This window comes from Chlamydotis macqueenii, chromosome 1 (assembly GCF_036417535.1).
Source record: "Chlamydotis macqueenii isolate bChlMac1 chromosome 1, bChlMac1.mat, whole genome shotgun sequence".
Taxonomy (NCBI): Eukaryota; Metazoa; Chordata; class Aves; order Otidiformes; family Otididae; genus Chlamydotis; species Chlamydotis macqueenii.
The window spans coordinates 36007507-36030228 of NC_141556.1; the positions used below are offsets into that span (position 1 = coordinate 36007507).

Genomic DNA, 22722 nt, shown 5'->3' on the forward strand with positions numbered 1-22722 from the left:
TAACTTGTTAGGACTGTGGTAACCATGTGTCTTGAGCCCCTGTGGGTAAACATCAAACATTGGTAATGTACCACAGATGTTTTCAAGTTAGTTTAACAAACATGTTCATTAATATCAGTTAATGCAGGATTGGGAAACTTAACAAATGCATGCCGTGAACATTATTTTTTTTTCTTTGATTGCAGAATGCTAAAATATCAACCTTTCATGCACACCTCCCAAACAAGTATGATTAACTGAATTAAGTGGTTTTTGTAAGAAGAGAATAGTCTAAACTGAAGAAAGTTAAATACACTAAAGCTTGCTTTAAAATACTAAATTGTATGTTAGCCTAGTTATAACCACACCGTCACAGAATCAGAGTCCTTGAGGATGGAAGGACTCTTGAGATAATCTCATACAGTCCATCTACTCAAAGCAGGGGCAGCTGGAGCAGGTTGCTGAGGACCATGTCCAGGCACATTTTTAGTATCTCCAGAGATGGAGACTGCACAGCCACTCTGCTTAACCTGTGATAGCTTATCACTTTTTTGTTTGTATGAATATCATCTTATGGCGGAATTTCATTTATTTCAATTTATACCCATAGCCTTTTGTGCTTTCAGTGGGCACCACTGAAAAAGGTCTTGCTCCATCTTCTTCATTCTCTCCCATTAGATATTTCTACACATTGATAACATCGCTCTGGAGCCTCCTCTTCTCCAGGCTGAACAGTCCCAGCTCTCAGCCTCCCTGTGTATGTGAAATGCTGCAATCCTTTGATTGCCTTTGGGCTGCTCCAGTATATCCCTGTTTCTCTTGTACTGAGGAGCCCAGAAGTGAACCCAGCACTCCAGGGGTGTCTCACCAGTGCTGAGTGAAGGGGAAGGCTCACGTCCCTTGACCTACTTGGCAGTGCTTTTCCCAAGGCAGCCCACAAGGTTGTTGGCCAAGGGAACATTGTTGACTCATCTTCAGCTTTTTGTCCATCAGGACCCCAGGTGCTTCTCTATCAAGCTGCTTTCCATCTGGTCATCCCCACCTCCCCTCCCACTTCCTCCCAGTGTGTACTGGTCCCTGGGGTTATTTTTCCTCAGGTGCAGGCCTTTGCATTTCCTTTGATTGAACTTCATGAGGTTCAAGTCTACGCACTACCTCTCAATTTCTGTCTGAACGGCAGCACTCCCGTCTAGTGTTGTCTGCTCATCCCTCCCAGTTTTGTAGCATCTCTAGTCTTGCTGAGGGTGCACTCTGTAACAATGTTCTGGGCATTAATAAAAATGTTAGAAAGTATAGTACTTAATACTGGCCCCTGGAGAGTACCACTAGTGACTTCCCTCCAACTAGACTTTGTGCTGCTGGTCAAAATCGTCTGTGCTCAACCATTCCGGTGGTTTTCAATCCATTTCACAGTACACTTACATAACATCAACCAGCTCCCTCAGCAGTTGGTGCGTCCTATCAGGCCCCATGGTTTTACGTATCTCCAGTGTGTTTAGGTGGTCCCTAACCTGATTGTCAGCCTTGCTCCAGATTTTGGTTTCAGGGGTGTGGGATTCCTGAATACTGGCCTTACTGGTAAAGACTGGCACAAAGAAGGCCTTGAGTTCCTTAGCCTTTTCTGTGTCCTTTTAGCACTGTCCCATTTAGCTGTGGCTCATGTTTTCCCTAGTCTTCCTTTTGCTATTTCTGTACTTGCAGAATCTTTCTTACTGCCCTTCACATCACTTGCCAGATTTAACACCAGGTATGCTTTGACTTTCCTGACCTCATCCCTGCATAACTGCACAGTGTCTCTATGTTCCTCCTGGGTCATCTGTCCTCTGCTTTCACTCAGATGCGTTCTCTTCATGTCTGAGTTGGGTCAGGAACTCCTTGTTCGTCCATGTAGCCTTCCTGCTGCCTTTGCTTGATTTTTCTACTTGTCAGTATGGACCATTCTTGAGCTTAGAGGAGATAGTGCTTGAATATCAACCAGCTCTCTTGGGCCTCTCTTCTCTCCAGGGCTGTGTCCCGTCGGACTTTTCCAAGCAGATCCTTGAAAAGGCTAAAGTCCGTTCTCTGTAAGACCAGGGTTGTGTTACTGCTTTCTGCCCTGCTCTCTCCTGGGATACTGATTTCACCATTTTATGATCATTGCAGCCAAGGCCCCAAGCTTCACATCCCCGACTAGTTCCTCCTTATTTGTAAGTATCAGATCCAGCTAAGGACCTCTCTTTGTGGAGTCCTCAATCACCTGTGTCAGGAAGTTATCATTAATGCATTCCAGAACCTTCCTGACTCGCTTGTGTCCTGCTGTGTTGTCCCACCTAGGGCCTGTGAATGCTGGGCTTCTTCCAGTTGTCTGAAGAAACCTTGTCTGCTTTTTTCTTATCCTGATCCAGGCAATCTATAGCAGATGGCCACAGGTTACTGGAGGAAGAGTTATTCTAGTTGCTGTTCTTTTTGCTGATGTCTGTATTTGTATTTCTACTGGGGATCGCTGTGGGAGTTAAAGTATAGAGCAGTTTAACCATAGGAGTAATGAAGTCTCTAGGGAAGTCAGTATCTAATGTGAGTTATCATCTGTTTTGGCATAGGACTACAGTAAAGTTTGTTTTTTAACTTCTCTTTTGTTGGACTGTTAAAATGCTAAAATATAATAAATAGTTGTGTGAGTTTTGTTTGTTAGCTCATAAAATGTTACCTTTCAAAGTTATCCGTTACATAGTTCCTGATGTTTTTCCAGCTGTGTTGAGGATTTTGTTTACTGTTCTCGTGCATGTGAGAAACAAGGCCATTCACTGATTATTTATTTATTTTTTCACAACCAGAATTTAAAATCTATTATTTTTGTCAAGCAAGTAACTGTATTCTTTGGACATCTTTCTGTGGTATTTTAAAGCTTGTATATAGAAAGGATTTATACTTTGTCTTAGACCTTAAAGCATAATTGAGTTTTTATTGCTCGTTTGATTACTTACTTTGTCTTCGGAGATTCCTAAGTCATTGCAGTTGTTTTTTGAGTAGATACTTTTAGTCGTACTTTTTGTACAATTTTCAGGGCAGAACTGCGGTATGGCAATACCTTTGGCGTTAGCACTTAATGTCTTCAGGGTTTTTTATTATCCTTGGTTTGGTCGTTTGTTTTAAATGATGGAGGGGATCTCTGCCAATATTGTTACAAAGTTTCCCACAAGTATTGAAATGTATTTAGAGATGTGAATGAACTCTTTTCTGTACACAGGATTTTGCAATGTAAGCAGCCATAAGCAAACGGAAAGGCTGCTGTCGTGGTTTTGTTAGTGAGGGGGGGCCTAAGGTGGCAGCTTCTGTAGGAAACTGCTAGAAGTCGCTCCCCTCTGTTCAGTGGACTTGGCCAGGCCTAGGGCAGACCCACTGCTGGCCATGGCCGAGCCGATGGGTAGTAGAATGTTCCGTTATAACGCCTCTGCGATAACGTATTTAAGAATGGGAAAACAGAAAAAAAAAAAAGAGAGAAGAGAAGATGTGAAGAAGCTGAGCGGGGGCAGAGGCGCAGAGGGGGAGGCGCGAGCCTCATGGGCCTTGCAGGCCTCACCCTCTGGCCTCTCGCCAGGCAGCCGACTGGGCCCGACTCAGTCCAGCCCGGCTGCAAGAAGTGGAAAGGAGATGAGAAGTGAATAAGATATAAAAAAAGATCCTGAGAGACATCTACCAGCCTGTTGTGAGGAACGGCTGCAGATGCCAAGGTCAGTGAAGAAGGAGGGGGAGGAGTAATGCGGCTCCTGGCCAAGATTCCCCTGCAGCCTGTGGTGATGACCATGGTGGAGCAGGTTGTCCCCTTGCAGCCCATGGAGGTCCACGGAGGGGCAGAGATCCACCTGCAGCCCGTGGAGGACCCCGTACCGGGGGAGGTGGATGCCTGAAGGCAGCTGTGGCCCATGCAGGGCCCACTGGGACAGCTGTTCTAGAGGGACTGCACCTGTGGAAGAGATGACCCACGCTGGAGCAGTTCCACGAAGGACTGTGGCCCGTGGGAGGGACCCCATAATGGAGCAGGGGAGGAATGTGAGGAGTTCTTCCCCCGACCATGAAGCAGCGGCGTAAAACAACGTATGATGAACTGACTGCAACCCCTATTCCCTCTTCCCCCCTGTGCTGCTGGGGGTTGGGGGGGGGAAGGTAGTAGAGATAATGTTAAGCTTGGGAAGAGGGAGGGGTGGATGGAGGTTATCTTGTTCTCTGTCTCATTATCCTGCTATTTGTAGTAATAAATGAATAGTTTTCCCCAAGTAGAGTCTGTTTTGCCCGTGACGGTAACTTTAAGGATTTCTCCCCGTCCTTATCTCAAACCTCGAGCTGTTTTTCTTATATTTTCTCTCCCTGTTCTCTCGGAGGGTGGGGGGAGTGAGAGAGAGACTGCGTAGTCTGGTCCTGATCAGGGCTGAACTACGACAGCTGTGTACCTCAGAGTAGCAGGAATCTCTTTGTGTTTTACCTGTTATTGTATTTGATAGCAAAAGCTATCAAAGAGTAAAACTACTAATTGTCATGTTCTTTAAGAAACAAACTAACTTTTTTTTAGTTTTCAGTAAAAAACAGACCTTTATTTATGTAGCTTATTCTAGTTTATTTTAATTTTTTAGACAACAGTTATACACTGAGTTTTTAAAATTAAAACTGTATGGCATTTGAATTTGTTTTAAGTTATATAAAAGCTTCAAATTTGTTTTGATAAGTTCAATTTCAGTTCAAAAGGACTCAGTTCAAGTAGCTTTTTCTAAAATGATTACGTGTATGTATGTGCATAATTTAACTTTTGTCTTGAATTTAAGTAGGGTTAAACTGACTTCAGTTTTATGTCTTCCTTGGGGACACAGTCTGTGTCTTTTATTTCTTTGAAGATAGTGTTCCGAGAAGAGGATTTAGATTGATAAAGGAAATCTACAGGAAAGCTTTATGAATATTGGTCAGAATACTTTAAAAATGAAATAACATTTTTTTCACATAACTTTTATTTTGGAAAAGCTTTATTAAGAATAAGTTGAAAACAAATATGAAAGTATACCTGTGAAGATTCCCTGTGTAAAAATGTTTATCTCCTTGCAGAGCTTAGTTCTTGAAAGGTGCTCAAAAAAATCCTGAGCATGCAGCATTTCTTCTCTTAATATTGTGATATGTATTTCAAAGCTTTCCAATGACAGCTGAAGCTTTTAGAAAACCAGTTGGACTTGCACAGAGCCCACAAAAACATGAAGGTGCCTAAATTCCTTTGAGTATTGAGAGCCTTTTCCATGGTTATCTGTAAGATTTGATCAGAGAAAAAACCACACTACAAGATAATTGTATATTATATTTAATTGTTATGTTCAGGGGGTCTTTGTTATTAAAATGATCAGTATTCTTATATTTAGAAATAGTCTTAAACAATGGGGATGAATGATAATGTTATTACTTTTGGCAAAAAAAAAAGTTTTTAAAGGTTATTTAGTTTTGTGCATAATATCTTGGCATTTTTTTAGCAATATTAATAAGACAAGTTTAATTAAATTGTTTCATGCTGCTATTAAACTAACCTTGAAGTATGTATCTTAATCAGTTTTGTATCTCATCTCAAAATCTACTTACGGTTAAATGAAAAATTTGTAACATTTATGTGTTAGAAACTTTGCATTCTAGGTTTTAGAACATCAAAATATCTATAGTCATACTATAAACTGAAACCAATTTTTTTGTCACAGTGGCCTTTAATTTTTTTGTTTGATTGCTTTTTGTTTTTAATAGCTCTATTTCTTCAACGTGATATGAAAGTTTAAAGTACTGTGAAGCATTTCAAATTTTAAAAGATGGATTCTGAGGGCTGCATGTCTTGGGTGTTTTTAGTGCTTTGCCTACTTTTAGAAAAACATTTATTTTCTATGCTTGTTTATATGCATTTTTAATTTGTTAGCTTTCTTTCATAGTTTTTAATATATCAACATTTTTGTCTAATTTATCATTTTCATATTTTTAAGGTCCCCAGGTGCATCCAATTTTTCAACTTTACCAAAGATCTCTCCATCTCTATCAAATAATTATAACAACATGAACAACAGAAAGTAAGCAATATACCTTAAAACATTATTTCATTTAATCACCCCAGTGTGACATAAACAAATTTCAGTGTTTTATAACTCCTAGCTTAAGGATTTTGATTTGTTTTGCAGTATTTGGATTGTGAATTGTTACTGGTCACTATTTCATAGTGTAGGTATTGTTTAGCATGATATCAGGAAATGAAACGCAGTTAAAAGTTGTTTGGTAACTTTCAGTCCTCAGTAGAATAGACACTAAAAAGAATGTTGGATATTGTAGGAAGATATTTAAAGACTTCATTTAGAGTTTATCATCTAAAAAATATGTTGTTATTATTATCCTGCCTGAATTTAGATGAATAACAGAAAACATATAAACTACTTAGATTTATGGTGGTCACGTTTTCCCTTGTTTATTGATCCTAATGCAGCAGATGTGATGCCATACATTGATTTGAGATCACTACAGCTGAACTGTTTTAGCTATAATGCTGTTGTAGTGATTATAGCCATTGATTAATTACCAGCAACTTAACTTCTATATCTTAGTGCTAGAAGATTAGAGAGAGATCAGTCTGATAGGTGTGCTTGAATATTACAATGAGCGGAGGCTTAGTAAAAGGGACTTCTCACTTTTAAGGGTTTTCTGCTTTATATTCCAAATTAAAAGTTTAATAAAGAATGTGATAAAACTCTAAAAGAAGAGCTTTCATATTCCAGTGGCCAACTTTGTGTGTAATCTTTTTTTTGTTGTACACAACTGTAAAAAAGTTGGTGAATATAGAAAAACAAGGAATTATTTCACTTTAACAGATAATGGAGTGTTTTTCAAATGCTTGAAACCAGAGAGCGCTCATCTTTAATGTAAGCTGGGGGAAATTGAAGAGGCTTATTCTTACAGTTCATTCAAATTCAAAATATTTTTCCAAACATGCATTTTGTGATCAAACATGACTATGTTAAATATTAAAAAGGTGACATAAATATTAAATATCTTATACAATATCTTCCAGTAAATACTACATTTATCAGAAGTGATTTTTCCTAAGGGGTGAAGTGTCACTTGTGCTTCTACCAATTGTGAGTAGCCCCAACTGTCACTGTTAAACAGTTGAAATCCATGTATTTAACTGCAGTCTATTGTACTCTGTGTGTGAATGTGTAGTAAATAAGAAGTATATTGTATCTATGATTGTGAAAAATTATTTGTCCGGAGCTGAGCCTCCAGCTGAGAACTAATTTCTCCTTCCCCCATTGCTTATGCAAAAGACTGTTGTAATGCCAAAACCAAAGCTTAACAGTTACTTTTTCCTAGGGAGACACTGTTTTAAATCAAGCTAGCAAGGCTTGCTTCTTTTTTTTCCCCCTATCCCCACCCCCCCCCCTTTTTTTTTTTTTCTGTTTTTAATGTTAGCTTCTCCCTAGTGATGCTGTAGTTATTTTTAGGAAGCACTTATGAAACCTGTTGTCAGCTCTTGCAGCTTTTAAAGATAGTTTCTTCACTTGCTGTAGCTGATTTTATTTCTATTTTTTGGTTTATTTTGGAGACAAAATGCAAGCTCTTAGAACTTAAGGTAAAATTCTGGGGTTGTGGTTTTGTTGTTGGGTTGGTTTTTTTTTTTTTAATTTAAGGATTTTCAACAGAAATACGTGTTTAAATGGAAGTGATATAAAATTCAGATTTGATAAGGAATTGGTCCTTTCAAGTACCTTAACTATAACTTAAACATTCGTAAACCATATAGTAGGTACATGTTCTCTATAGTGTTATGAAATACCAGCCATTTTTCTCTTGTAACTCAGAAGAGTGGATTTCTGGATGTTATGTAAGGCAGATATTCAGTGCAGAAGTATATGGTTTTCTTTACAATGCAATAATCCAATTATGAGTTTAAAATAAATATTTTTAAAATAACCAATTTATAGTTCACTACAATATATAATATAGGAGAATCTTTAGCAGCACTTCTGTCAGAATACATGTTCAAGATGAACTAGTTCAGTGACAGAGAAATCATATCCATGAATACACTATGTACTTTTAAATTATGTACTGTTACTTTAAGAGTTTTTGGCTTCAAAAGGTAAATGGAAAGATATATGTCTGTATTTAATTGTATTATATCATTCTGGGTTAAGATCAGTTTCTACCTGTGTTCTACTCTTCTCACAAATGTCTCTTTAAGACAGTGCTTACTTTCCATTAATTAATGCTATCTTCTTTTCATTACTTTCTTCATTAACTACTTAATATCAGCTTTGCCTGGAATTTATTTTCATATTTCTGCCTTACTTTCTCTTACATTGTGTGTTATCTTTAGTACAATAAATTACACACTTGTGGCTTTCCAGGATCAATTGGTACCTCCATATGGACATGGGATGCTGTGACTCTAAAAGAAATACCAACATTTGTTTAGAAGATAATTTTAGCTGACAAAGCTGATTTGTAAGGCAGAAAAAGCAAACAAAAAGCTGTGTGTAGTCATAGTCAGAAACGCTAGTCATTGCAAGCCTGGTTTGGCAATTATGATAGCTCAGCTATAGAGTACAAATTATGTTAAAACTCTGAAAAGCATCATGTTTCTTTATATGGTGCACACTTCTGTAATGTGCACATTTCTGTAAATGTGAGTTTGCATTTGATGAAATGGAGGATTCCAAATAATTGTTCATTGATGTTCTTTTGCCTTTACAGGTGATCTTGTTGAAAGAATAACATAGGAGGGGAGGATTAGCATAATATATGTTAGGGGATTCAGAAGAGCAGGGAGAGACACACTTCATTTAGGTGTTATTGGAATTTCTGTTCATTGCTGTTATAAAGCAATACAGTTCATGTCACATATGGTATTTTTTAAAGTTATATGGAATGAGGATTAAAAACAGTTGAACAAAAAAGTTGAATGCTTGGGGAATTAAGTGAAAAGTTGTTTTGTTTTCTTCATTTGCAACCGTTGTTTCAGGCTCCTAAAATGACTTGCTTCGTTATTCAGTAGTGTCAGCTTGTCAGAAGATGGACAGCTGGCAGCTTTGTTCACATGCTTGGTATACTTCAATATGCTTACTTCAAGAAATATAAATGTTAACTACATCACCTGTAGAAACAGATTCTTCATGTTGCACATGACAAATATTACGAGGAAGGTGATTTTTTTTTTCAACTTTATTTAAATAGATTGTAATGTTATCTTTTGCTCTCCCAGTGATGATCATGAACAATAACAAAGACAGTACTCTTTGGGTAGCGACATGGGCCTCTCCTGCTGCTTCAGGCATCTCTAAAAATTGATGGAACCCTATTATGGGTTTGTTAAAGTGGCTGGTCACAAAAACGTATTGGCAGTGCATTAAAGTGGTTGAAATATTACAGAGCTCAGTAAGTGTTCCAAATTTTTAGTTTTCTGGGCTCGTTCTTGCAACTCAAATTCCTTTTGCAGCACCTGTTGTTACTATATGGCACTCGACTGTCAAATTATGAACTTTTGAAAGCTAGTGATGCTTTTCCAAACTCTTCTCTTCCAAATCCATGCTTCCCAGAAGTCCAGCTACACAATGAGTGCTCTGAGTTTTTCATCATCTGAGAGCTGCTTTGAAGTTTAAAGGCAGGATACAGACAATTATGAGTCATTTCAAATATGGCACATGTAACTCTAAGTTTTGTAGATTTACAGATAACATCTCATTAGCTATTATTTTATTCCTAAACCTCCCTTTACTATTTTCGCTACTTCAGTAACTGTCTCGCTGTACAAGGGTCTGAAGATGGTTTCATTTTTTCAAGTCTTGCTTAATTTTTGAGCAGCAGTTTCTTCTAAGAGCTATCAGTGTTTTCTTTCTGTTATTGCCCTTACTTGACTGCCCCATTCTAATGCTACTCTGCTTTTCCATGCATTGTTCCTTCATTAAAGGCAACTCTCTTAAGGTTTTGCAGGAAAAGCAGATGGAGGCTCGGGACATGCTATCACAAGTTACTTTTTCTAGGGCATTTCTGTTTGAATTGAGTTTACATAGTCTTGCCTTGTGTCTTTCCTTGCTTTCCATTGTTAGCCATTTACTACTGAATGTTAATAATACTTTATTTTTTGTCCAGTCTCAAAAGCATGACAAGCAGAGGCACAATGTAATTTAAATAAAAATAAGTCCTCCAGAAAAAAAGTGAAGTCTGTAGACTAGTAAAGCTGTAAAGAGACACCTCCTGGGCACCTGCACATAGCAGGCACTGTATTTTGCTGGATGTGTTTTGATAAAACGTCACAAAACCCGAAAGAAAAATATGTTAATAGACCTGACTCATGGGATGACCATGGTAACTATATTCTCTAAACCCCTCAAATGTATTTCTGTGGGCCAGTAGAGAAGATGAAAGAGCTGGCCTTCGCTTTTGAGAAGTAAATTCTGACAGTTTGTCCCGTAGAGTAAACCAGTGCAGGGGTTCTATCTGCATTACAGTTATCTGGAATTAAATTATCATTATGTTACTCAGCTAATTTGAGGAAATCTTTCCCATGAATGGACTGTAGCCAAAAGACACCAATTGCATGTGCTAGCTTTCTAGTCTCCCTCCTAAGATGGCAGTTTGAAGAGGGGGAAGCTACAGAGAAGGAAGAAGAAGGGGAGTGAAAATTACATTCAATCTATTTATAGCACCTACATCTCTTAAATTGCCAAAAGACATTTCTCTTCTGTTAACCATGTGAAAAATATAATCTTTGAGTCAGGTAAGGAAAGCAGTGGGGAGCAAGTAGAGCTGAAAGTAGAAGTTTATTGTGTACTCTGTATGTGTGCATTGCTGTTGCTGCTGTGCAGTGTTGAACTGGGTTAAGGTCTTGGTCATATTGTGGAGGTTGCATTAGCACCAGTGGCAAGCTTGTGCTTTTTCTTCCTGGGGGAGCTAAGGCTTGCCAACTTAAGGGAGTTGGGGTTGATGGCAGTTAGCTGGACTGCAGCTGCAAAGGGAGATGGAAGGCAATTTTCCTCAGGGATCTCATGCATGGGTAAACCAGGGACTAATGATAGGGAAGAACTGACCACAGAAGCAAGCTTGGAGGGTATGTGGACCCTGGAGTTCAAAAAGTATCTTGTGTAAACTAGGGTGAAACATTTAAGTTGGGATTAAGCTGAATGGGCAAAACTAACTGTAACAGGGATTTTTCATGGAGAATGACCAGTAAAAACACTAGCCACTTAGCTAGTTCAGGGACAAGTCAGAGAGTGGAGAAAATGCACATGTATGGAAAAGGGAAGGACTGATAGTGGAGTCAACTATTAAAAAGACATTATCAGATGTAAAAGTTTTGAGAACAGCAGCTTTATGGCCAGTGGAGCTATAAACTACACAGGTTTCTGAGACCATCGAAAGAGGGAGAAATTTTCTTCCCCTTCTGTTTGAAATTTTCAATAACTTCTACGATTAAAACAAAACAACTGTTATTCATGAAAAGTCAGTAATTGTGTACTGAGGGGACAGCTGGAATTCAGTTGGATGTAAAGAGTGTGATGCTGTTCAGGAATAACGGCTGGAGTGTACCAGCAGGACTTGCATCCTCAGACATTTACAGTTATAAATCTCATCTATCAGGACTGATTCTTTGCACTGCATATTTTCCTTGCCATTCTTTTCAATTGACTTTCAAATTTTTGTTCAAGTTGCTTCTAATGTGAATAATACTTGGTGACTGCAGAATTGCTCTTGAACTTTAGCCAAAGCTGCTGTCACTCAGATTTCATTATGATCAGTGCCTTAAGAAAGTTTAACCTTTCTGGTTGGATGTTTTTTCTAGCATCTGTAATATTACAGAGCATCCTCTTACAAGATTCTTTTGCCTGTCCAGTGTCCTTGGACAAGCTTACTTTACTGTTTTGAGGGTTATTTTGTATTTAGTATTTGCATTATTTCATCTGCAAACAAATTGCTTTAAATCTTACCATTTTACTTATTTCAATCTTCTCCAGTTTCTCCGAACAGTTGCATCATAGAGATCTATAATGAAGTTGTTACAAGGCATTTTTGCACTTTCTTTTGCCTCTCAAGGCTTTCCTGCATTTGCATGCTGGATTGTGCTGTCCTAGCAGAGATGCTATAAATAGACTTTCTGATGCAGTGAGGCAGCTATGCCACAGTGGCCTTGGAAATCTCAGCTTTCATCTGTAACTCCGCATTCCCATTCCCACCGACCTCACGCTTGCAGTAGCAGAATGCAAAAGGGATGTAAATGATTGATTGCTGCTGGTGGTGTCTAAAGTCTGAGCGTATTAAATTTGATGGAGCAATGAAGAATGGAGTAAGCTGTGAAGCTGCTCCTATCAAAAAGGGGTAGGGATATAATAATTACAGTTATTGCAGTACATTAGATTTTGGTTGGTTGTTTGCACAGGTGACTTTTAAATTGAAATTAATGTTATTACCAAAGTTAAATACTTCCTTAAAATCCTTTCTTGTTCACAGAAGTTAGTTTAACATTTTTAATCATTTAAGTTTATAAAGTACTTGTGTGTATTAAAGTACTATAAAGTACATGTTTACATTGTGAAAGATGTTTTGGTTTTTTTTACAGTGTGAAAAATTCAAACTATTGTCTCCCGTCATATACTGCTTATAAGAACTATGATTATTCAGAGCCAGGAAGACACAATGAGCAGCCAGGCCTGTGTGGCCTGAGTAACTTGGGGAATACATGTTTCATGAATTCAGCAATTCAGGTAAGTACTTTAGAATAAAATGAACTTGTCTTTTTACTTGAAAGCTAATATTTTATTATGTTTGGAAGCAAATATTAAAAGACTCCATTAAGTAGCAGGATAGGATTAAAAGTGAGGAAATAATACATCTATATTGGTATATTAGAAAAGTTTATTTACATAGCTGCATTCATTGTTTCCCCTGTTTTTGCACAGTGATCAATGTCAGAAAGAAGTTTGACCAACATTCTACATGAGTGAACCTTTAAGTGGGATTCTTTGCTTTTTGTGATGATTGCCATGCATATATGTCACAAAAAATAACACTTTCATTTTGAGATGCGCTTGAGTACAGATTGTAGTGCTGAAAGTATCAAAAAGCAGATGACTGATGGATTAATGGGCCTTTATTTCTAACTAATTATCCTATACTTTCAGTGTGCAGGTTAACATGCAAGGAACTTTTGAACATATTTCTCTTTGACCTTTCCCCTTTGAATAGCTGCTATTTCATGGATGTGATATTTTACAGAAATGTAATCGCTTGTTTCTTTCCTGTGATTGCAAGAGAAATACTAGTATACCTAGTATTACTCTTACTAATAAAAAAAAAACTTAGTCCTTTTAAGCGGAAGCTGCAGCGGTAGATTAATTAATGATCAGAAAGAACTAGTAGTTTAATTTGGTTTTGTTTAGTTCTGGAACTCATGCTTTGTCTTCGAAACAGTCATGTCAAAAAACTGTAAAGTGTATTTGTGTTCCTGTTCACTTTTTTTTTTTTTGTTCTGCTGAGTATAAAGATGGTAGATCTTAAGCAAGCATACTTCAGAGTTAATCTCCTTTGTCATCACAAGGGTTTCCGACTTGACGTTTGTGATTTCTTTGCATGAAATTTAAAAAAAAAAAAAAAGTTGTATTCCTTCTTTAGCCTGTTCAGGAAAAAAAAGTAGTTTCAGATAAATTTGTAAGCTAAGTTTATGAAGCTGTTGAAATTTGTTTGAAAGAATAAATATTCCAGTTTCATGGTCTGTGCAGATTTTCTATCCCTTCTTTGTATATTTAATCAGAGAATAACTTGGATTAAAAGGGACCCCAGAATGGTCATGGCTCCTGCCTCTTGTTTGTGTTCATTACACGAGACTTCTCACTGTGCATTTCCTGAGAAGAGTCTGGCTCCGTTTCTCCATAGCCTCCCATTAGGTAGCTGCAGATAGCCTGGAGCTCTCCCCTTACTTAATCTTATGTTCAGGTTGCAAAATGCATACAGCTCTCAACCTTTGGTTGCATGTTGTTCTCCAGCATCTTGACCGTGTTGATGGCCGCCCTCCACTCTTTCTTACACTGGGGAGCCCTAAACGGGACAGTGCTGCAGCAGCAGTCTCAGAAGTGCCAAACAAAAGTGAAGACCTGCTTCCCTTTGCCTCTGGCTACTATTGCTAACACAGCCCAGCTTGCAATTGGCCACCTTTCCCAGAGGAATGCACTGCTGGCTTTTCCACATTTCCACAGAAAAGGACTGCTGGGTCATATTATGCAAAGCTGCTTTCTAGCTAGTCATCTCCCAGCCTGTAGTGGTATATAGGGTTATTCCATGGTTATTCCATGGATGCATACTTGTTTATATAAGGCATTGATTAAATTAAATTTATTCATGTTTCTAAAAGTGTTTTCATGAGGATACATAAAGAGAAGTTGAACAGGGCAGGAAGTAATTAGGTTTGGGGTTTTCTTTAGCATGCTGCACGGAAGATGGCTAAACTGAAAGGGAGAGGGACACACACTTTACAGTGTCCATTCTAAATAAAAATGCTATATGTTACCCCTTTTGGTTACGGAATTGCATCATTACAATGTTGAAAAAAATACAAGAATATATTTTTGTGTAGTGTGTGAACCAGATTTGTTTTTCAAATGTTGAATTAAAAGAATATTCTTAGTACATAGTGAAATATTTTTTTATGATGCTATACTGCTCAGCAGTTTAGACTGATTAAAAACAAGGATAATTTTGATTACTTATTCCAACCTTTGCTAAACTGGTATACATGAATTTGCATATATGTGGATTTTAAAGTATCCTTTTAGATGAGAATTATAAGCATGGGTTATTGCCTTTAGGACTCTTAGACAGCTTAACAAACTTATTACAGTTTATATCAGTATTCCATTGTATTAACAGGATTTAATTCTGAGGTCTGCATTCTAAACCATGTCAGCTTTGACTTCATTGCTTTTCAGTTATATCTAGGCAATCAAATGTTCAAATAAGTTCTAAGAAACCGTGGTGTAAATGAATAAATACAATTTTGCTGATTGACAAGACAGTAGACTGGGTAAGAAAATGAGGTGTTTATTGAACAGTGCAGCTTTTAGTTTGACATGGACATGGTATGTCCTTAATGGTGTGTTTTTTCAAATGCATTATTTGGCAGCTTTCTTAGCAAGGAAGTGTAAAGTATCTTTCAGTTCCACCTACTGTATCTCTCAAAGAAAGTATTGTTCCGAGTCTAATTTTATCTAAGAATTTCATGAAAGTGCTTTTTAGTGAAAGTATGACATGTTTTTAACACACTAAGGTCTCACAGACTGCAAGTTCTACTGTATCCTTCCTCTTGCCACCAATTAACTTTTACCTTTTTTTCCAATTACACTGAAAGCATAGCTTTCACTGCACTAATTTGCCATTCATTTCACCTCCTACTGTTATCAGAGGGACATTGGATTATTCTGGCCAGAGTTGTAATGCCTATGGCCAAAGCACTCTGAACACATTTGATCTTGTCTAATCTTGGAAGCAACAAAGGGATGGGCCTAGATTGTATGTAGATGGCAGACTAGAGAATTCTGCTTGAGAATATTCAGTGCTCTAGGCTTTGACCTGGATGATGGAGCAGAGTGCACCCTCAGCAAGATTAGAGACGATGCAAAACTAGGAGGAAGGACTGGTAACAACAGATGGGTGTGCTGCCATTCAGAGGGCCTCAGCAGGCTGGAGAAATATGCAGACAAGAACCTTATGAAGTTCAATCAAAGGAAGTACAAAGGCATGGGGAAAAATAATCCCTGGCAGTAGTACACACTGCGGGGGTGGAGGGGGGAAGGTGGCCGTGACCAGATGGAAAGCAGCTTGATAGAGAAGCACCTGGTGTCCTGGTGGAGAAAAAGCTGAACATGAGGCAGCAATGTGCCCCTGTGGGCTAGACAGCCAACAGCCTCCTGGGCTGCACTGAGTATTGCCAGCAGGTCAAGGGAGGTCAGCCTTGCCCTCCACTCAGCACTGGTGAGACACCCCTGGAGTGCTGGGTTCACTTCTGGGTTCCCTAGTACCAGAGAAACAGGGATATACTGGAACAGTAAGGCTTGCCCCTTCATCCTTCTAAGTTATTACTGTAAAGAGACCTTTGCTTTTCCAAGCAGGGGCTTTCGGTGTTACAAAGCCCAAGACAACTAGAGGAGAGATGGTGAAGAGACAAACAGCTGCAAACTGAGTAGGAGTAACACCAAGAAAATTAAGATACCATTGTATTTCTGTGAAGTGCTGTTGTCTTATCACTGTTTCTTACTGAAAAAAAAAGCACAGTAATTCAACAATATTTCGTATTTTGATTGTATTGGAACTTTTATTTTTTATAGACTTTTCAGATTCTTTTGAATGGATATTCTATGTATCTAATTTTAATTTACTTGAGTACTAACACCTAAGGCTTCATTGTTATTATTAAGGCCTAAATGTCTGCTTTTGCAGATCTGAGCATTAAATAAAACAGGAAAGACAAAAGGGAGCTTGTGGATTTTATGAAAATGTATTATTATGAATGCTTAAACCCATATCAAGTGGAAAAAAATTGTATTTGACAAGTAAATGTTTTATTCGCATATGTACATGACTATGTTCTAAACTGAAAAAATGAGAAAAATATGGATCTCGTGCAGCATTGCTGTGCTGCCACCTGTGGATGTTTCCTAAGTATTGCTTTTCCCTTTTGGTGGGATACTAGTGATTAGAGCTATGTGGGAAATGATGGTTTGGTTTTTTTTTTCCTTCTGCAGTGAAAACCTGAGAGTTCACAAAGTTTTCATTTTGTGATTCAAAAGAGAAGAATGAAAGTAAATATTTTAATTAAAAACATTTCTTTATTTTTCCACATTTTCATTTTAATGTTTTTTTTTTCCATCGGTGTGATTATATATACTTGACTTTTGAAAAACAGCTGTTGAGAGCTTTGCAATGGGGTATTTCAGCAGTTTTCTTTCTTCAGAAAGCTAATTAACATTCCCTCTACAGTTAATTATGGCTGTGAGTTTATCCAGACAAAATATAACATCTTTCACTGAAACCTGAAATGGCTGAGTGTTTAGTGTTCTGTTTCAGTTGCCATAGGCATACAGAGGTTGGGTTACGGGGTGTATTAGGTGAGCACTTTTCACCGTGTCTGACACTAAGCGCTTCAGACAAAAGTAGGATAGACAGGTGTAAAGTAATTCACTTTTTCTCCTATTAGTGGGATCTTTTCTTTCAGTCAGTCAGCTCTTGGTCTTTCATTAGAAGGCTGAAATATAAAGTTTCAGTATGCCTTGCATAAAATTGTTACAGCTGAAGAACCATGATCCTTACGGGAACACTCAATTTTTAGCTCAATTTCATGATCTTATATTGTCTGCTTCTCATTTCCCCAGTTGACTGGCATAATAGGGAATGGTGTTTTCTTTGCTTTGAAATTTTATTTTTATCTTTGAGATGTGAGTAAATGTTTCCTCATTACCTTAGGATCCATAGGATAACTCAGGTTAGAAGGAGCTTCAGGAGATTTCTGGTGCGACCTCCTGCTTAAAGGAAGGTGGGCTCTGAGATCAGACTAGGTTGCCTGAGGCTTGATCCTGTTGGGCCTTGACAACTTCCAAGGTGGCTGCACAGCCTCTCAGCTCCACTGCTTGACTGTTCTTACAGTGAAAACTTTTTTTTCTTTATATCCTTGACCTCTCTTGTTTCAACTTATCCCCATTGGTTCTTGTCCTTCCACTATGCACCACTGTGAAGAGCCTGCTTCCATCTTCTCCTTAACTTCCCTGTAGATACTAGAAAGCTGCTGTTGGGTCTCCCCGAAACAGTTGCTTCAGCAGGCTGTACAAGCCGTGATGCTTCAGTCTTTTCCCACAGAGGGCAAGTGCTCCCAGGCCACTGACTGTCTTAGTGGCCCTTTTTTCATTAATTTTATTTTCTTTTTATCAATTAAACAATCAGAATCCTTGCAAACTCTTTTGTCAGTTTTCTCATACTTGAATTATGTGGATTTGGAGAAGTATAACGTGACTATTATTGTTATTTTTCAACCTATGTGAAGGTTTCATTGGACAGGTAGGCTTGCTAACAAGATCATAGTGTAGTATTGGAATTACAGTATTCCAGTGAGGCTACAGCATTGATAATATAAGGCATTAAAAATAAAGATTATTTATTGTTCATTTTCCCATGCATCTTAATGTCTCCCACACCCTACTAGTAATATGTAACATGGAACTATAATTTCAGTGTTAACATTTGTCATGCTGAAAACCAGTCCTTCTTTGCTTCTGTGGTTCGTTTCATAGTTGGTCTTGGAGTTTCTGCATTCTGTTCCATCTTTTTGCATGATCATTTAGCTAAATAACCAGTTTGGGTTCAGAGACTGAGCACTTTACAGAAGTTTTGTTGGTTAAAGAAAATCTGTGAAAACTGCAGTACCTGAAATTAAGTGCCATTCTGTAACCTTTTTAGTTCAGAAATGGTTTTCTGTAGTTTTACCATATTTGTTTTGCTTTTTTGGTTTCTGTTATTCTTCATCTGTTGGTATACTTGTTAGTTTACCTATGTCTGTGTTTTAAAACAAACAGAAAACACAAAACCACTAGATTAAACAGGACACATAAATATGATGACTTTGCTGTCTAGTAGATTGTCTTGGTTCTAATAGTTCTTTTTATTATTATTATTGATGCTTTCCATAAGGCTTCCTTGATAACCTACAGCATAGCACATCATGAAAAAATAAGAATGTAGGCTTCCTTTCAAATTGAGTTCTGGGTGCTTTTTTTCCCTGTGACTTTAATCATGATCTTAAATAGTTCTCCATTGTTAGCCTTTTGAAGAAGTAAACATGTTTGTAATTATTTGGCTTTCTCAATTATGTTGAAAAGATCAGTGGCTATGTGGCCAACTGTATTAGTTCCTTTAGCAGGTACTCTGTTAAAAGTTGTGGCCTCTGGTATTTTATAAAATATGTCAACTCTATCTTAGAATTTGCCTTGTTCAGGTAGATACTTGTGCGTTCCAGTACTGCCATCAGTGTCATCTTACACTGGAATGTCAAAATTGTTATAAGGAAAAAGGGAAATTATCTGTAGTGATCTTCCTATACATACAAATATAAATTAATATTCTGAGAAAGTGACAAAACTAATTTTATCAGGTGAAAACTAGAAGAAAATAAATTAGGTTTTTTGTGAAATAACACACTGTCAGCACATTGTGTAGTGCCTGACTAAGAATCTATAGAAAAACTTACGGGTATTGCGTTATTTAGTTCCTTGTTCTGGACATTCCTCACACCAAGCTGATCAGCTGAACTGATTTGATCTCCTAAACCAGCCCAAAAGTAATCCAGAAGAAAAGTGAGGAGGAAAAATAGGGTTTTTTTTACAGATTAGTGAGATGATTGTTTATTGTACGATCAGATTAAGATCAGCAGAGAAGAGGCAGGACTTCTTTGGGCAGTAGGATTTGTTGCATCACTCAGATTGAACATGCAATTTTACCTAAACTGTAGTTCTATTTATAATTAGTTTAGTGTGGTTTGCACTGTATTGTCTCTGGGTATCTGGTGGAACTTAGTCCATCTATTCATTTAGGTAGATGCTAAAAATAATATGTTGAAAACTCTTGATTGACCACTTCTGTATGGATTTGAGAGACCAAGTGTTTCTCCTCTCAGCTGCATGGATCAGTTCAGAACGGACAACATGAATCTTGAGAGGTAGCGGGGGCTTGGGATCACCACTAGTAGGAATAAAAGCTCTCTGCCACATAACAAGAGAAAAATAAGCTTTCTTCAACCCTCAGTGTCCAAAAGGGCCTGTAATATCAGGATTTCTTTTCATTGCAGCTCAGTAATGAGCTGTCAGTACTGAAAGCTTTAGGTGAGGAGGGAGATAAAGAAAGGAGCAGGATACTGTGACAGCTCTTTACAGCATATGAATGGTTTTTGCTTTGTAATATTGCACAGATATGATAGGTAGAAATAGGAATAACTTTTTTTTTGCCACAAAGTAATAATTCTTCCAGTCTCTTGTTGCATCTTACGCAGTAGCATGTGTGGAGCTAAAATTTTTGTTCTTGCCCTTGTTTGAAGAAAGGCAGATGAGACTCATGAAATATTTGACCTTTCTTGGAATCTTTAATAGAGGAAAGAAGAAGAACGCAGAAAGGCTTATAATATTTAATAAAGAAACTTTATGAAATCTATATGCTATGGCATGGCATGGGGATAACTTCTGAGTGATGGGAAAGTTTTTGTTTAAAGGAGTGTGAGGAGTAGCACACAAAAATTCAAAGTGGTTTCCTAAAATGGTAAATCATACTTCAGTGATTACATCCCACTATCTCTCAGTGCTGACAGAAAAGACAAACTGGTACAGAGGATAAGTCATTATTTCAGTCTAAACTAAGGCCCTTGCTTTCCTTGAACTAATTTCAGCTCTAAACAGCTTCACAAAATTTAAAAGAAGATAGGAAGAGCTGCACCAATTCTGGTTCAAGGTCTAGTCCATCTAGCATAGATTGCTGAGTTCAACAGCATCCATAAGCAGATGCCTGGGAAGAGAAGGAATAGGGCAAGCATCCTCACCTTCCCTTCCCTCTCACCTCTGCCAAAAAAAACCCCTCTCTGTTTTCAACTATTTTCTGCTCACATGTTTTTCTGAATGTGGTGTAATCTGATTTAATAAGCCCTGCTGGTGCTCTCTTCCAAGTACCTGTGCAGTCTCTCCTTGAGGCCTTGTAAACTTTGTGCATGTGTTACAACTTTCAGCAAAGAGTTTCCTAAAGCTACTATCCATCTATCAAGAACCACCTTCTTTTGTTTGTTTTGAACCTCATTACAAATTGTGGTGTTACACTGGTTGGCTGGACTGCTATTTCTAATGAAAAGCTTTTGAAAAATATTATTTGTGCCTAACTTGTAATAATAGCTGCGGGCACTAGGCATTACAGTTTAAAGTATTGTTCATGGCTGCTTTAACAAAGTTCCAACATTATTTGTTTAGAATTAATTAAAATAGCTTTTATAAAAATTCTCTATTTCTGTTTTCAGTGTCTGAGCAACACACCACCTCTTACAGAATACTTCCTCAACGATAAATATCAAGAAGAGCTGAATTTTGACAATCCTTTAGGAATGCGAGGTGAAATAGCAAAATCTTATGCAGAGCTTATCAAGCAGATGTGGTCAGGAAAATACAGCTATGTTACCCCAAGAGCATTTAAGGTCAGTAGGGAATTTAACATGAATATACATTGTCAGTTTTGGTTTTGTAGTTTAAGTATATGAAACTTACAGAAGTATGCAAGAATAAGAATTTGAAGTTATATTCGTCAGTATGCAGTCCGTTCATTTAACTGTTAAAACTCTTGAATGTGTATTTAAATAAGTGTCAACTGTCCTTGTGCTTTGATCTTTGAGAATTAGTTTTGGCTTCCTGTCTTCATTGAAAAGCTTATCTTTTATAACTTTCTGCTGTAGCATCTTGGAAGTATCTATTCTTCATAACAATTAAGGGACCAGAAGTATTTGTATTTATTTTTTTTTAGACACAAGTGGGACGATTTGCACCACAGTTTTCTGGTTATCAGCAACAAGATTGTCAAGAACTACTAGCTTTTCTCTTGGATGGATTACATGAGGATTTGAATCGAATTAGGAAAAAGCCTTACATTCAGTTAAAGGATGCAGATGGGAGACCAGACAAGGTAGTGGTTTTGCTGTTGATCTTCATTTTAGTTAAGGCTATACGTTGGAAGATAATTCTGCATGATTGTGCACTGAAAGGTTGTGACACTGATCATGTGTTGCTTTTTCTGCAAGAGATTTCAGAAAATAAGCCAAGACCTTAAAATGGAGATCTTGTTCAAGTACCTGTGTAAATTTCTGTTTATTTGGAAGATAACTGGGGGGGAAGGGGCAGTGGGTGGGAGGGTGTTAAGGCTTTGTCAAGAACATTTTGTTCAATTCAATGCTGACTTCAGTTGGAAAAACAATTTCAATTCTGTTGCTCTTTTATTCTTATAGTATGCAGCATTCTGTCTCTCTCTGGTACTCTTACCTTAGGGGAATTCTTCTAGCATTGAGCTACAAGCATATAGATAATTTATTTTGTTACGAGTATGGGCTAATTCAGATGGAGTTTTTAGTTTTATTTGCTTTTGTCTTGCCCCAAGCTACGTGAAGTCTCTCTCAGACTATATAACACCACTAACGGAATCTCTGTCCTAGGAAAAGCATACATCTTTTAACCTGTGATCTTGATAGTAGTAACATATCTTGCAGGGTTCTTTGGAGTGAGATTTCTATGTTTAGGTGGTAATTGAGAATGTTTTTACTCTTACTAATAATTCTCGCTATTCAGTTCCTACTACTTTGTCATAACCCAGGTCGTGCTTTAATTACAGGTGGTTGCTGAAGAAGCCTGGGAAAACCATTTAAAAAGAAATGATTCCATCATTGTAGATATATTTCATGGCCTTTTTAAATCCACCCTAGTTTGTCCTGAATGTGCTAAGATATCTGTAACGTTTGATCCCTTTTGTTACTTGACACTTCCATTGCCCATGAAAAAAGAACGCACTTTGGAAGTTTATTTAGTTAGAATGGATCCACTTGCAAAGCCTGTGCAGGTAAGCCTCTTGGTTTATGTACAAAACTCCTGATTCATGTGGCATTAACAATGCACCCAAGTGCCCTTACATTTTTTTGAATTTATAAGTACAATAAGCAAA

The 22722-nt window shown here is 37.7% G+C and overlaps 1 protein-coding gene across 3 annotated transcripts in view; it reads left to right on the forward strand.

Annotated features, from left to right (window-relative positions):
- USP15 (ubiquitin specific peptidase 15) overlaps nt 1-22722 on the forward strand; it is a 69476-nt gene that overhangs the window by 37177 nt on the left and 9577 nt on the right. For 2 of the 3 annotated variants that reach the window (XM_086748569.1, XM_086748579.1), the window contains 5 exons: nt 5955-6038; nt 12572-12716; nt 21041-21214; nt 21538-21696; nt 22396-22620. In XM_086748569.1, the coding sequence (XP_086604695.1) occupies nt 5955-6038; nt 12572-12716; nt 21041-21214; nt 21538-21696; nt 22396-22620 (787 nt within the window). Of the gene's footprint in view, nt 1-5954; nt 6039-12571; nt 12717-20120; nt 20299-21040; nt 21215-21537; nt 21697-22395; nt 22621-22722 lie in introns of those variants that run through there. The other variant, XM_086748585.1, reaches the window with a different exon arrangement.